At 39.1% G+C, this 16028-nt stretch overlaps 2 protein-coding genes across 2 annotated transcripts; one reads left to right on the top strand and one right to left on the bottom strand.

The window, feature by feature from the left end:
- Positions 1-1964: 1964 nt before the first annotated feature.
- On the top strand, positions 1965-5669 carry LOC130552392 (uncharacterized). Its single transcript, XM_057330635.1, has 5 exons — positions 1965-2192; positions 4383-4712; positions 4881-4973; positions 5105-5215; positions 5301-5669. The coding sequence occupies exons 1-5, from the start codon at positions 2144-2146 to the stop codon at positions 5426-5428; spliced, it is 711 nt and encodes a 236-aa protein (XP_057186618.1). The 5' UTR covers positions 1965-2143; the 3' UTR covers positions 5429-5669.
- Positions 5670-11329: 5660 nt separating this feature from the next.
- LOC130552389 (natural killer cell receptor 2B4-like) lies at positions 11330-12913 on the bottom strand. The gene is made up of 4 exons (XM_057330631.1): positions 12359-12913; positions 11825-12142; positions 11633-11743; positions 11330-11551 (listed from the first exon to the last, which is right to left on the bottom strand). The coding sequence occupies exons 1-4, from the start codon at positions 12750-12752 to the stop codon at positions 11394-11396; spliced, it is 981 nt and encodes a 326-aa protein (XP_057186614.1). The 5' UTR covers positions 12753-12913; the 3' UTR covers positions 11330-11393.
- Between the last annotated feature and the right edge of the window lie 3115 nt (positions 12914-16028).

Raw genomic sequence — 16028 nt, 5'->3', positions numbered from 1 at the left:
TTTTTGTTACCTTAATCAAAAAAGTCACTTATCTTTTGGTTACTGTACTTTGTTTCTCTGCTCTAGTTGTTCTGAGTAAATCTACGCAGAATTGCGTGAAGTCAAACAGGCCTATTGTTACACAGTTGTTGTCCTACCACTGAGCAATTGAAACCGGCTGACATCCCTTTTTTTGAAAGCTACATCTAAATTCTACAATTCTTCAAAAGCTTTCTTTTCGTAATTTGTAAAGGAAATGGGCTTTGTTCTACAGCTTTTAACCAAAAATATGGTGAATTTCTACTAAAAGTGAACATCTTGGAGTCATGCTCTGATAGGCAGATGACATAGTGTGCATTGTGAAGGGTACAGGGCGTTACTAAGAAACTGCATACCCAATTTACGCAGTTACGTTGTGACAACATACTTGACCGGACCCTATTCGTTGCGACGACATACCAAATAACGTTCCAGCGACGTAACTGATTCCCATATTCGTCGTGACAACGTAACATTAGACATTGCTGGGACGTGGTGATAACCTCCTGAAGACGTAAATGGAACGGACCATATTCGTCTCAGCAACGTACCAAATAACGTTTCTGGGACGTGACGATTAACTTCATAATTTTATTTAAACACATCGTCCCAAATTAACTTGTGATCTAATCTGTGCATTAAAGATTCAATTTTATGCATAATTTGAATAACTTTCTAGTTTATGGGAAAAAAAAATCCATAAAATAACATAATAAATAGAAATGACCAGATTCGTTAATCAAATGACCAGTGTCCAGGTTATCTGAAGACCAGTATACCACGTCGCTACAACGTTCTCCATGGAATAATTCTCAACGTTATTTGAGGACGTGGCTAGGACGTTTCTGAAACGTTAGCAAAATATTCTAGGAAATAGAACGTTGCCAAGACGTCCTCATAACGTGGTCACAAAGTAATGTCACGGTGACCAAATGAAGACGAACTGGCGTCTTCGTCAGAACGTACTGTGTTTGCTGGGTATGTGCCAATTCATTAGAAATGTAAACTGACAACTTATACGAAAGTAAAACTATTTAGCTCAGATTATTCAGATTGTTTCAAATGAATGTTCATTTAGTTTCTGTCATGATTCTGCCTCATCATGTCATGTTTCTCTTGATCTAGTGGCAGGTTCATGACAGAGCCTCGTGTTTTGTGTGGAGAGAGGCATATTATTGTTCTCATGACTTAATATGCGCTCTCTCTGGTCTGGTCTTTGTCCTCGTTTCCTCATTATTGCTTGTTATTGATTTCATGCCCTGCACCTGTTCCCCTCTTGATTTGATCCCTTTATAATGCGCCCCTGCGTTTTCTGTCCTGTACTGGTTCATTGTGATTTGTTGGGTGAGTTCTTGTGCATTGTCAGTCTAGTGTAGTTATTTGTAGTTCATGTCTAAAGTTAATTTTAGTCTCATTTAAATGTAGTTAGTCTTAGTCCTGTCTTTTCATGTTATTATATTCCCCTGTTTTGTTACGTTACCCCCTCGTGGGTTTTTGGTTTTGTCCTTGTTATTATTAAATGTCATGTTAACCCCTTACCTGCTGTCTGCGCCTGGGTCCTCTGTTCATGTCTCACCCCGTACCCTGACAGTTTCATTTACTTTTCTCACGGCAAGCACAGAGGAAAAGATGAATAATTTGAAGGATCTTCTCTAGTGAATGTAGGCGAAGCTGCCACAGCTGATATATACAAGATGTCATATTTATTTTGTTTAATTAATATATTTTATTTTAAAATGCAAAATCATTTTAAAGTCAAAACCAGCTTGCATTTTGTAGGCAGTGAGTGTGCCTTCTGAACCTTTGCATGCAACCCTAGTACCTTTGTTTTTGCATTGCAAAGCCTTTCTCCTGATAGGTTGTATCTGGGGACATATGTGGTTTGCCAAGGGCAGCAACAGCACAAACAGATACGCCACGCCTGTCCGCACATTTTTTCTTTTTCTCTGTACACAACACTTCTCTTCAGGAACTGAAACAGCAGCTGTGTTAGATCGGTCTCGTCGAGGTGATCTGAAGATTATTCTCTGGTATACTGAACACCTCTTCAGCGCATCTCATTAAAATAGCCATTTTCACACCAACCAGCGGTCAACCTTCAGGGTTGTTATTCAAAGGTCTGAACATGGTCATCTGCTCAGTTTTTCTCTGTCTGGCATTTTTGACTGCGGGTGGTAAGTTCATTTTTATAACCATACTTATTTTCTCTTTCACTTGATGGAACTCACATATCACACTTCCGTCAAATTAAGTGTATTTGTGGATTTAATGTCTATTTCAAAGTGTCACTTTTTACATGATTAGAATCGTTTGTACGAATTGTCTCAAATTTTCAAGTTTTCTTGACCTGCAAATGTGTTTTCAGCAGCAGTGCACAAAAATTGATGGGTAGAAAGCTTCAGCTTAATCCGATTAACATTGGACGCTTTCACTTGCGTTTACAGAACAATAGCTGAACAGGTTTATTCCATGAAGTCATAAGGGGATGGAACAACTATGGAGGTGGTGCTTATTTCAAGTGTCAACCGGTTTTTTTAAACCGATTCCGTGATGATATAAATAATCTCAGATGTGTCAGTTGTGCCCCTGGCAACCCCCCACCCCCAACTGATGCTATTGTATTTATTCATTCGTTGAATGAATGAATTTCGGATCCAATAACAGGCATCGCGGCGATCCCTCGAGTGAATGTTTCCACTTATTGCCACTGGGGTGTAACGTTCCAGGAAGGGTGTTAACTTACCGTCAGTTGTGTCTGAACCCGCTCCCTTGTTCACTTCTTCACTATTCCCTATATAATGACATTTGAGTCCACTGTATGGGGAAGAAGTGAATGAAAATGATTGAGTACTGTCACGTTCGTCATAAACATAACGATGAGCTTATATTAGGCTACACCTGTGTGGCTTTGTGGATTGTTTTATAAAATACTCCAATTCATTTTCACTTTATTTGTCACGGTTATTGTATTAGTTTAAGGAACAAAACAACTGTCACATTTATTTGCAGGCATGCTTATTCATCACGTTTAATACAATTATTTTATATATTTAAAATGAAACGCCACCCTGATAGCACACGTACATCTGGCAGACATCCATTTGATGACACCTGGCAGATGCTGTTTGCTCATTGTAAGATTTAAAAGAATAAATGCGACAATGAGTGCACAGAATATCCAGTGGCGTCCTGGTGACTTTACAAAAGTCATAGATCTGCATTGCAAATTGCGCAGGCTTTGTTTTGTGAAAACTGACTTTTTATGGTGTTTTTGTTTAACAAAAAAGAGAAATGAATGACATAATTATGTTTACAGGTGTGCAAATATACCTTTTATACCTCCAGCTCAGTCATCTGTGCACATGAAGGACAGCCTCTAGAATAAGAACAGAAATACAGAGTTGAAAATTGCACTTAAATAAAATGCATGAGTCGGGACATTGCTTAAACGTAGCCGTGATTTGCCAAATTAATTAAATTAATAAATTTAGTGATTACAGTGCAAATAAACGCAAGGGTTGAACTACAGTAACTGAAGATGTTCGGTCAGTTTCACGACACGTCAAAGATGAAGAAGAATGTTTCTAAAGCATGTATTTTTCATAAAGGCTTTCCGGTTTTACAGACAAGGAAACTTAAGGAGGAAATGTTTTTTTTGCTGTTTTACAAAGGGAGTTGCCCTCTCGTTAAACAACACAAACCTGTTCCAACCCATCCAAACAACTTCAGAGTTTAGTTTGCTGCTGTTACTTCCATAAAAGTGTGTGATTTAAATGTAATGAAAGCAGCGCCATCTAATCGGCACTAACACAGCATTCACATTTACTGAACTCTCAAGTCAGTTTTACTTACATTTACATTTGTTAATTTAGCTAAGGCTTTTTTTATTTTTCAAATTTGCCATTGAACCCAACAATAATCATAGTCTACAAATCTATTTTAACAAGCAGCTACACCTACAGTGTAGGCTATTCAATCTTTAACTGAGACAAAGACATCATAAAATGATCAATATTTGCATCATTGACTCGAGGCTGTAAAAGTTCATTATTCTGTAAAACTTCATTTTCATTATTCAGAAAAATTATATGCTTTAACACTTATCGAGTCCACAGTTGTTTCATTGTCTTGCTTTGTCTAGCTGGAACGTCTCCTGACACCAGTAATGGTTAAAGACTATGGCAAGCCGAATTTGCTTTAAAACATTCTCAGGATATGAATTTTTGATATCAAAAATTCATATCCTGAGAACGATAAAAGCTTATTCGGCTTGCCATAAAAGACGGCATTAAAAAGATTAATGAGCATAACATTAAAAAAATGGTTGTTATTTATAATGGCTTATTTTTATTTGTGTTGTTCAGGTGTGTTTAGTGTTGATGCGGATGACATGCAGTCAGTGTCAGTGATGGAGGGAGAAAATGTGACTCTACACACTGATGTTTTTAAACAGAGAGATGACAAGATAATGTGGTATTTTGGGCCTGAAAACACATTTGTTGCAAGAATGAACGGAAAGGCCAGCAGCACCATGTATTCAGATGATGAGATGTTCAGAGACAGACTGAAGATGAACAATCAGACTGGAGATCTCACCATCACACACATCACATCTCATCACTCTGGACTTTACACACTGAAGATCAGCAGCAACAATAAAGTCTCATACAAGACATTCAATCTTACTGTCAGTGGTGAGTAATTCATATTCATGTATTATGTCATGTTGTTCACTTCTTTTTTTAGCCTGTTTATATTTTTATTTTTGTAGAAAAAAACATCACATATTTATACATTATAATTGTAAATCGTTTAATAAAACAAAAATATAGTACAAACTGTCAGTGCTGAATGTGACACAGGTGAGTCTCTCCTGTACAAAGGAAATGACATCAGCAATACAATCAGCAAACAGACTGAAGATCTCGACACTGACAACCGTCACACGTGTTCAGGTACATCAGCTGTGACTCGATAATGTTTTGAGCTGATCTGGGATCTGTAGAGGGAGGAATTCTGTTCTGCTATTTTAGTCTGTGTCACTTAAATGAACATCTGATTGTTCTCTTTCTCTTCATCCGTGTAGATTCTCCTCCCATGTGGGTCATAGTTGCAGTTGTCATTGCTCTTGTGATCTGTGTGATCATCATAAACATCATCATCGTTGGCTACAAACGCAGAAGAATGTCTTATAAAGGCAAGTCTTACCTTCAGTTTACAGTAAACACAAAAACATCTTTATTTAATAACAAGACTTCATTTCATGTCATTTCACGTTTCAGCAAGCGTTTCAGAGACAGTATATGCTCCAGTGAGTGATAAAGGGAGCAGCATGTCCAGCAGCTCATCTGAACAGTCAAACTCTTCAATGTTACCAAATGAACAGGAAAAAAAGCTCATGCTGTACTGACTAAGACACTGTGAAATGTCCACCTGCTGGACCACATACAGTATATTATATCCCTCCCTTTACCTGTATTCTTTTCCTGTCCGATGGATCACCACCTTATCGCGGTGGATGGGTTTGAGTGCTTCAGTAATCCTTTGTGCTTTGTTGTCTAAAGCATTAGCTCCTGGTGATGACACCCTAGACAAATTGATCCCAGGTGAGAGGCCAGACGAAGAGTGGTCCAAAACATTCCTTAAAGTGATAGTTCACCTCAAAATGAGAATTCTGTCATCATTTACTCACATCCTCTCATCATTTCAAACCTGTGCGAGTTTCTTTTTTCTTCAGAGCACAAAAGAAGATATTTTGAAGAATGTTGATACACACAAAAAACCTTGGTCATCATTGACTTCTATTGTACAGACACAAAACCAATGCAAGTCAATGGAAACCAATGGTTTTCGTTCATCAACATTCTTCAAAATATCATCTTTTGTGTTCTCCAGAAAAAAGAAACTCACACAGGTTTGAAATGAAGAGAGGATGTGAGTAAATGATGACGGAATTCTCATTTTGAGGTGAGCACTTCAATGTGTGGAAGGGAGCTCATCTCTGGCCCACACGATCCACTCTCCTGCACACTTTAGTCAGGGGTTTTCCTGCGTAGAGAATTAAGAAATTATCACCTTATTCAAATTTTCAGGTTTCAATGTGAATATATTTCTGAAGCACATTTAAAAACAACAGAAGTTGACCAAAGCTGTGTAAACTAAAATGATAAAACAGACAACATTATATTAAGAGATACTGAACATAGAAGAAGATATTTATGTTGCTTTTATAAAAATGCCTTAGAAGAATACGTTACTGGTGTGAGCAATTCCAGCGTTGTGGACGTGAGATAAAAACGCTCAGAATGGAGAATTAAAGAAAAAGGGAAATAAACATGCATTATGGACGTGACAAAAAAGGACAAGGTTTTTGGAGACGAAACCTGCACAAATGCACAAACGTGAAGCAATAATACCTAGTGAATAAGGAAGAGATGACTCTTTATAGAACATAAAGTACTAACTTTATTTAAATTTTCATGTGTCCATTTATAAGGATTATGGACCTGGATGGATGTGACGATCACTTATCTGACTATGAAAAACCGTGCGCTAAAAATGAAACAAATGCTTTAAAAACTTAGAGACACATGACTATTTGAACCACCAAAGGTTGATATCTGTGCTGTTAGTAGAGTAAAACCCTTTGGTAAAAACTTAATTTTTTCATGGTAAGGTTGACATTTTCATGGAATTGCCCGTGTGCATCTCGAGACAAAACAATGGCACTGATATATTTGAAGATATTTCTGGGCAAGTTATATTCAGTTAAGACAGGTCACACATTAATTTGAGTCTGGGACTAGCCTTAAGCCTTGTCTGTGAAACTGGGCCCAAAATGAATACTAAAACGCATCGGAAGCTAAAAGAGGGTAAAGGTTCTCGCTAATGTGTTCCACCTCTGACTGTCAACAAAATTGTCACTCACGGAAAACACAAACAACATATATATATATATATATATATATATTGCATTAAATGTTTAGCTCGGGAAACAAAGTTTTAATGAATGCGATGTTATGTGTGCTGGGAATAGTTATCTCTTGAAAGGCCTCTCACATCTCGCTCGCATTGGCATAAAAGCTCACCGGCGCCAACTTGTGCAGCTAAAGAAATGATCATCACTGGGTTTCTACAGTATTCCACGGTCTGGTTTCCTGCTTCTCCCCAATTTGCAGAGAGAAATTTGTCTCCCCTTTATAATTTTACTTTGTATTATAAATTCTCTGTTCATAATGAAAGACAGACTGTGTATATTTTGTTTAATGTTCAAATAATAATTAACCAAATGTACTTTTACAATAAAAACCTGAAATAATGACTTGTTTCTTATTTTTATTAAAAGTTCTCATAAATATTGAGTTTTACAATTCTTGTATCAGTGGTCCCTGCTCCATGTCTCTCTTGTCTACGGAATAACAGAGAGTTTGATCATCTTCTCATGACTCCTGCATACACCACATCATCCTCCACCGCACATCTCTGAAAGAGGAACGTCGAGGATACATGAATGAATGAAGTAGGACATTGTGACTGTTAAACATAAATAAAGTCTAAAGTAAACCGTGTTTGGTATGATTTGTGCGGGAAGAATATCAGCCTATAACAAGGATCATACAGACTTACGTGTGATTCTGTCTTGGGCAAACCATAGATAAGTGCACTCTTAAAAATAAAGGTGCTTAAAAGCTTCTTCACAGCCATGTCATAGAACAGGGGTATTCAATTAAAGTTCCAAGAGGTGCGGTCTTTATATTTTTTTCCAAACGAAGGTCCGGACAATATGTTTTTGGAAAATAAATAAATATTTCATCAATTTAGCCCAGTTGGATATACTGTATAGACTGTATAAAAGATAGATATGATCCTTTATCAGGCCATTTATTTTATATTTTGATATCCACAGTATGTATGTATTGTAGGCTCACTTCGTGATGAGTGGTAAATAAGAACTTTGTGCCCCGAGGTTATGTCTCAAGTTGACATCTTTATTGGAACACATCAATAAGTTGCTCGTGCTGCCATTAGCACCCATAACAACATTCTCACTCGTTCGAGTAACAGGCACACCAATGACCCTTACAGCCCCCTAGTGGGGATAACATGTATATGCACTTGCATAAATACACCACAAGGGGAATGCCCCCTTAATAGAAGTCTGACAATAGATATTTGTAAATAAAAAAATTACTGACGACATGAACGTTGTTCATTACAAAATGTGACCCTGCTTGTGAAAACCCAAAAAAGTCCTTCATAAAAATCATCCTACAGAATATTCTGTGAAAATATAACAATATATTCAATATCTAAAATCTTAGTGAAATTAATGCTTGAAATAATCTTTGATGCTTGTTATCTCATAATCAGTTGTTTACATGCTGATCAATAATGCTAATGCTAAATGTAGATAAAACGCCATGGTTCATAAAATATCACAATCTTTTCGAAAGGTTGGAGACATACAGCAAACAGTAAACAGACTGACAGATACAAATGCTTTAATATTGCTGCATTTTGTTTACTGTTGTGTGTCCATTTACCTGCTCATAGCGGCAAAAGATCAATTACATAAATGTTCCTGAGAGCGCGTGTGATGTGATTCTCCGTTGTGTAGACGCGCGACTCAATTCAAACAAACCAAAATAGTCAAAAGTTTTAAATGGATTATTAGGATTATTATCCGGATCCGGACCACGGTCTGCCAATTGAGATGACTGTCATAGAAGAACCATTTTTGGTTCCACAAAGAACCATTCAGTCAAAGGTTCTTTAAAGAACCATCGCTCAAAACAGAGCAAAATACAAGGATCAAACCCTAAATTACATATAATCCACCAAACTGTTATATATATATACTGTATATACAACCATTACTTTGATTTACAGGTACGGTATACGTCACGCACCACCATATATGGGAGGAAATGCTTTTCAGGATATAAAATAGAAGGCAGTAGATATCAAAACAGTGAATATGGAGAACAGTAAAGTTATTCTGTGTAAAACAAAGGAGAGTAACGCATTTCTTTAGCTTGTTACGGTCACGATAACGTGCACGAGAACAAGGCGCGTTATTGCGCACGAGCACAAAGCGCATTCTCGCGCAAATTTACGCTCTTTGCGTAGAGAACTTGTCGGCAGTGACAACAGCGCCTACTGCGGTCACAGAATACGGCGGTCACAGAATTTGCTGTAACAGCTGTTTGTTTACATTGAGAGGGCTGGGTTTACAACCTATACTGCAGCCAGCCACCAGGGGGCGATCGAATCGCTTTGCTTTTCATGACAGGTGGCGTGCCTTGGGCAAACTCGCCACACATGCAGCCTTGAACAAATCAAAGGGGAAAAGATATGAAGGTAAAAGCGTGCCAAAAAGATTTGCAAGCGCAGGATAACATTTGTAAAAGCGTACGTGATGTCCCCACTGACTTTCTATAGTATGTTTTATTCCTACTATGGAAAGTCAATGGGGGAAGTGAACTACTCCTTTAAAAGCTGTATATGTTTAGCACATATATGTTTAGTTTAGATATAATCCTTTATGATCATTTAGCCTAATTATCCTCATTAACCTCATTAGTAAAAAAATTGTAAACTGGAAAACAGAAATATACAGTAAAATATATTTTTTTCTGTAAAATTATAGGATATAATAGGTGTAATGAACTGTGCTTGTTTATTGTTTTATACTGTTATATGAGGTCTAGTTATGACGTTCGCGTGGTTTTTACATTCAAAAACATCAAAATCAATAAGTAATAGGCTATTTTCTACCCAGGCCAGCTCTGCAAACGCTCGGGTTTAATGGGCGTGCCGCATTGAAGACTTTATAAGTAAACGCCCACCGCTTTGATTGGATAGCAGTTTGTGTAGTTGGAGCCTTCTGTGAATTTGGTTCGAGACGTAACGTTAGGTTACACATTAGCACCATTCACAGTTGTTTTCGCAGGGCATTAGTATTATCTGGAGACCTCGTGTGATTTATAAATGACCTCCCCACATCAGTATTTCATGTGACGCATTTCCGGATGTGATGACAAGGCTTTGCGTATAGTTTGTATAGCCTATACTTGTATTGCGTTTAATGATATATGACCGTACCTGTCAGCATTTGAGACCCGTGATCGTGAACCGGACAGAAGATCACCGCGATCGCGGGTCTCAAATGTTACGAGAGTTTCCATGATAAATGAACAAACGGGAGACTCCCGGTAACTTATGGATATCACCCAGCACCCGAAATCTCCATTATTCCCAAACGGTGGATAAAACCTTGAAAAATGATATATGAGTCCGCCAAATCACAGAGATCCTGACTCGCACGGGCTTAAGATCACAGACAACCTCTGCAATTAATACAAATGACTAGAGGTCCCCAGGTAATACTAATCTAGTGCGAATAGAGCTCAGGGCACATCAAGCGATCTCTGACAAAGCAATAGTGACGCATAGTACAAACATGTTTTACTCACATAAGATTGCTGCGCCATTCCTATCGGATCCAATATGGACGGCACAGCACTGCTTTTTCATTTTAGTCTCTCCACAAATCCTGTGCCTTGTTCACGAAGGAATCCTCGGAGAAATGAAACGAACAAACGCACCATGTTTTTCCCACATGAGCTGGAACGTCTTTAAAAATAAACTTTAACCCCGCATTCCTAATATCGGAATCTGAAGGAAGGTTATGCAGCGACCGTGTTCTTCCACAACCAGGCACTGCACAATGTTTTGCGATCTTTAACGGCATGTTTGTTTAATGCCTGCTCGCTCTATCTGGTTCCGCGCCACTTGTGTTACTTCAGTACTGTCATGCGCGAGCCAGTGGGCGGGGCTAGAGAAGTAGTCGTTGATATTCTTCTGTTGAGGCGGTGTTCAACCTATCAATGTCGTCATAGACAGGTGCATTACAGAACCTGGCGTTAGCTGGGCCTGGTGTCAATAACAGATGTAATCTCAGTAACAAGGGCCTTTTCAGTTCTGACACTTACATGATGTTCACGTGAATATCATTCCCTCTTGTATAACAAAAGCTCGGGTTAAAATTGAGGTCTTAATTCATGCCTCCTTTAAGTAGTTTTCCCCATTTTTCTTGTTAATGTGTTGTCTTGTTCTGTAGTTTTATAGTTTTTGACCGTATTTAAAAAATAAACTGTAAAAAAAGAAATCTTGTTAAAAAAACATTCTGGCAGCTGGGACTCCCTGTTTTTCTTGTAAATTTGTGGTATTTTTCTGTAATTTTATGTTTCTTGACCGTATTTAAAAAAATACATGAAAAATCTGTAAAATACAATGTACAATTACAGGTTTTTTAATAGTGTATATAAATATTTAGTTTTCCATTGTAATGGCGATCACAGGATCCGTTTGTGTTATGAGTTTAATTTAAGATGTATTTTTCTGAGGTTGATTTGAATGAATGACTGTAATAACTCCACATGATCAGTCATGAATGATCTCACCGGTTTATGTGTTGGTCTTTCACAGAAGGTTGGTTCTGCATACGTGATCTCCTCTTCACCGGTCTGATCTGTTTCAACAATAATGAGTTTAGTTTCGTCAGTATTTACATTTCATTTATGAACATTAAAATGTTGTATATATAACTTACGATCTTTATTTATAGTTTTTCTGTGTTTTCTGCTGATGTAGAAGATCAGAAGTGCCGTTACAATCGTCAGAAATCCAACAACAGCACAACAGATCAGAACAAAGGTGAGACCTGTAATAAACAATAAGAGTCACTGAATCTGTCAGTCTGATATTAAATCAGTTAATAACTAATAGTCACATCTGATATTACCTGCAGACGTGTGACAGAGTTGAGTGATGTGTAGATGTTGTGTGTGGTTTGTGATGGGATTGTTGACCACACATCTGTATGTGTTTGTGTCCTGATATTCCACCTCCAGAGGTAGAGAGAGTCTGATGTTGAGATCAGACACACTGATGTTGAGATCAGACACACTGATGCTGGACAATAAACTCTTTCCTTTGTACCAGGAGACGCTCACATCATGTGACACATTCATCACTGAACACAACACACAACAACATGATGATGAAGATGATGAAGAACATTGAGAAGAGACTCTGGAGATGACGGGAACAGACAGACGAGCTGAAAACACAAAGAATCAAAGAAAATTAACAGCAAACCAAATCCTTAAAAAATAAAAATTGTTCATCCAAAGTTTATACAGTATATTGTTTATATCTATGAGTTCTTATCACAAACAGAATTATTTAACTATGATGACTATGATGTTTGAAACTTAAAGAAAACTGAGCAACTATAATTAAAACTAAAAATCTGACTGTCTAACTAAAAGCTCACCATAGACAGTCAGATTGAAGTGTCTGATGTGAGCAGAAGGTTTTCTGTTGATCTCTAGTTGATAGCGTCCAGTGTGTTGAGTTGTGATGTTTGTGATGATGAGAGATCCAGTCTGAGCATCTATCTCTACATGATTCTTCAATCTCTCATTAATAAATGATGTTATATTGGCTTCTCTGTAGAATTCAGCTATAATCTCATCTGGACTCTGAACACCAAACATCCACTCGATCACATCATGTGTGTGTAGTTCAGTATCAGTGTGTAGAGTCACAGAATGTCCCTCCATCACTGACACTGACTTCACTTCATCACCAAACACACCTGAACAACACAAACACACACATTGTGAGGCTGAAATAAACTTAAATATATTTAGGTGATCCACATGCATATTTTTAGGTGAATATTGTGGCTAAAGTGAATCCTGTAAGTTCAGGCAGCGACCGTAAGAAGTAAAATCTTAAAGTATTCACTCACCGGTCAGATGCCACACACATGAACACAGTAAAACGATCACACAGATCATATTCTCCATCAGTGTGAGAGAGAAACTGAGCGTCTCTTGTGATGNGCACGCACGCACGCACGCACGCACGCACGCACGCACGCACGCACGCACGCACGCACGCACGCACGCACGCACGCACACACACACACACACACACACGCGCGCACACACACCTGATCAGACGTGAAAAGAGGGACATTGAATTTCTAAATGTCAGTCCTTAAAAGCCAGAAGTGTGGTGTGACCTCCTGACCCTGAAGCAGTCAGTCAATGAATGAATGAGGGTGAGAGTAAAGGAATGGATGGGGCTCCTTATGACCACTTTTAAAAGCTTGTTCAGGTCAATACTGTCCTGTCCTTACCTCACGACTCCCTGTGTGAGTTCTTGTTCGGCTTTAGCTTGTTTGGATTATCTTATCTGTTTCAACACTTGCTTCTGTCACCTCATCGGTCTTTAATCAGCTGCTTTTTGTTGCCGATCCCCTCCATCAACATCTCTTTCAAAGTTGTTGTCCTTCTTTGTAAGGGCAACTGTCCTTGACCTAGTGGGAGAGAGAGCGAGAGAGAGCGAGAGAGAGAGGAAAAATAAAAATTGTGTACATTAATTTAGTGATTTTCTGCTATTGTTTTAGGTCCAGTGTAAGAGCAGCTGTAGTGCTTCAAAAGGGAGGTTTGAGCGGTGGAGCCATTGGATACAATTCGCAACCTCACCGCTAGATGCTGCTAAATTGCATACACTAGACCTTTAAGAAATGTAATGTATATGTACACATTTAAAAATGTATGCAAATTGCATTTATGTAAAAAAAATTACAACAAAAAAATCTAAATAACCAACCTATGTTTTAAAATGTTCATCCAATTTGAATGTGATAACCAGTGGTGGACAAAGTACACAACTTCCTTACTTGAGTGAAAGTACAGATACTACTGGTCAAATATTACTCCACTACAAGTAAAAGTTGTAAAGACAGATTCTTACTTAAGTAAAAGTACAGAAGTACGTGCTTTTAAAAGTACTCAAGTATTAAAAGTAAATTTCCTTTATGTCAGTTGTGCATTGTTTTATTGTCGTATACCTTGTGCCTCTGAAGCAACCTACTGAATACACTGAGTAGTTCACAGTATCAGTTGTATTAAAGGAGTAGTTCACTTCAAAATTTGCCCCCATTGACTTTCCATAGTATTTTTTATTCCTTGTCGTGATTCTGCCTCATCTTGTCATGTCTGTCTTGATCTTGTGGCAGAATCACGGCAGGATCCCTTGTTATGTGTGGAGAGAGTCATTTTGACCCTTTCGGCCTTCAATACTCTCTCCGGTCCTTGTCTGTGTTCCCGCCCTTTTGTATCCCTCGTTATTGGTTGGTGATTAGTTCATGCCCCACACCTGTTCCCCTTTGATTTGTCCCCTTATTTAATGCCCCTGTGTTCTCTGTCTTGTGTTGGATCATTGTACTCTGTCGTGTTTTGTGTGGGTGAGTTCTTGTCCTGTTAAGTGTAGTTTAGTCTTGTGTAATATGTAGTAAATGTTATTCTTAGTCTTGTTTAGTGTAGTTAGTCTTTGTTCTTATTATACTCTTGTTTTACTCCCTCGTGGGTTTTTGTTTCGTGTCTTTTATTATTTATTAAAAGCCTTGTTTAACCCCTTACTGCGTTTGGGTGCGTTTGGGTGCTGCGTTTGGGTGCTCTCTCCTTGTCTCACCTCACCCGAGATTTGTGACAGAATGATCCAACCACTCTGGACCCAGCAGACAGAGGGATCTCAGTGGGAGGGATCATCAATGATGCCGGACTCCCTTCCAGGGTCGAAGCCGCCGGACTCCCTTCCAGGGTAGAGGCCACCGGGCTCCAGTCCAGAGTCAGGAACGCCGGACTCCCTTCCGGGGTCGAGACTGCCGGACTCCCTTCCAGGGTCGAAGCCGCCGGACTCCCTTCCAGGGTAGAGGCCGCCGGGCTCCAGTCCAGAGTCAGGACCGCCGGACTCCCTTCCGGGGTCGAGACTGTCGGGCTCCCTTCCAGGGTTGAGGTCGTCGGATTCCCATCCAGGGTTGAGGCCTGTCATGTCGACATCCAGGCCTGCCCAGCCGGTGATAGCCGGCCTCCCAGTCGGCCATCCAGCCTGCCTCCCAGTCGTCCATCCAGCCGGCGCCACGTCCTGTCCAGCCGGCGCCACTTCCAGTCCAGCCGGCCTTCCAGCCGGCGCCACATCCAGTCCAGCTGGCCTTCCAGCCGGCGCCACGTCCAGTCCAGCCGGCCTTCCAGCCGGCGCCATGTCCTGTCCAGCCGTCCAGTCCAGCCGGTGCCACGTCCAGTCCAGCCGGCGCCACGTCCAGTCCAGCCGGCCTTCCAGTTTTTGTTTTGTTTGTTTTATTATTTATTAAATGCCTTGTTTGACCCCTTACCCGCTGTCTGCGTTTGGGTCCTCTCTCCTTGTCTCACTTCACCTGAGATTTGTGACATTCCTACTATGGAAAGTCAATGGGGGAATGAATGACACTCCTTTAAAGCTGTATATGTTTAGCACATATATGTTTGTTTAGATATAATNACCTTATTCAAATTTTCAGGTTTCAATGTGAATATATTTCTGAAGCACATTTAAAAACAACAGAAGTTGACCAAAGCTGTGTAAACTAAAATGATAAAACAGACAACATTATATTAAGAGATACTGAACATAGAAGAAGATATTTATGTTGCTTTTATAAAAATGCCTTAGAAGAATACGTTACTGGTGTGAGCAATTCCAGCGTTGTGGACGTGAGATAAAAACGCTCAGAATGGAGAATTAAAGAAAAAGGGAAATAAACATGCATTATGGACGTGACAAAAAAGGACAAGGTTTTTGGAGACGAAACCTGCACAAATGCACAAACGTGAAGCAATAATACCTAGTGAATAAGGAAGAGATGACTCTTTATAGAACATAAAGTACTAACTTTATTTAAATTTTCATGTGTCCATTTATAAGGATTATGGACCTGGATGGATGTGACGATCACTTATCTGACTATGAAAAACCGTGCGCTAAAAATGAAACAAATGCTTTAAAAACTTAGAGACACATGACTATTTGAACCACCAAAGGTTGATATCTGTGCTGTTAGTAGAGTAAAACCCTTTGGTAAAAACTTAATTTTTTCATGGTAAGGTTGACAT

Source organism: Triplophysa rosa, linkage group LG4 (genome assembly GCF_024868665.1).
Source record: "Triplophysa rosa linkage group LG4, Trosa_1v2, whole genome shotgun sequence".
Taxonomy (NCBI): domain Eukaryota; kingdom Metazoa; phylum Chordata; class Actinopteri; order Cypriniformes; family Nemacheilidae; genus Triplophysa; species Triplophysa rosa.
Note: the sequence above shows the minus strand (reverse complement) of the source record. Positions and strands in the feature narration are given on the sequence as shown.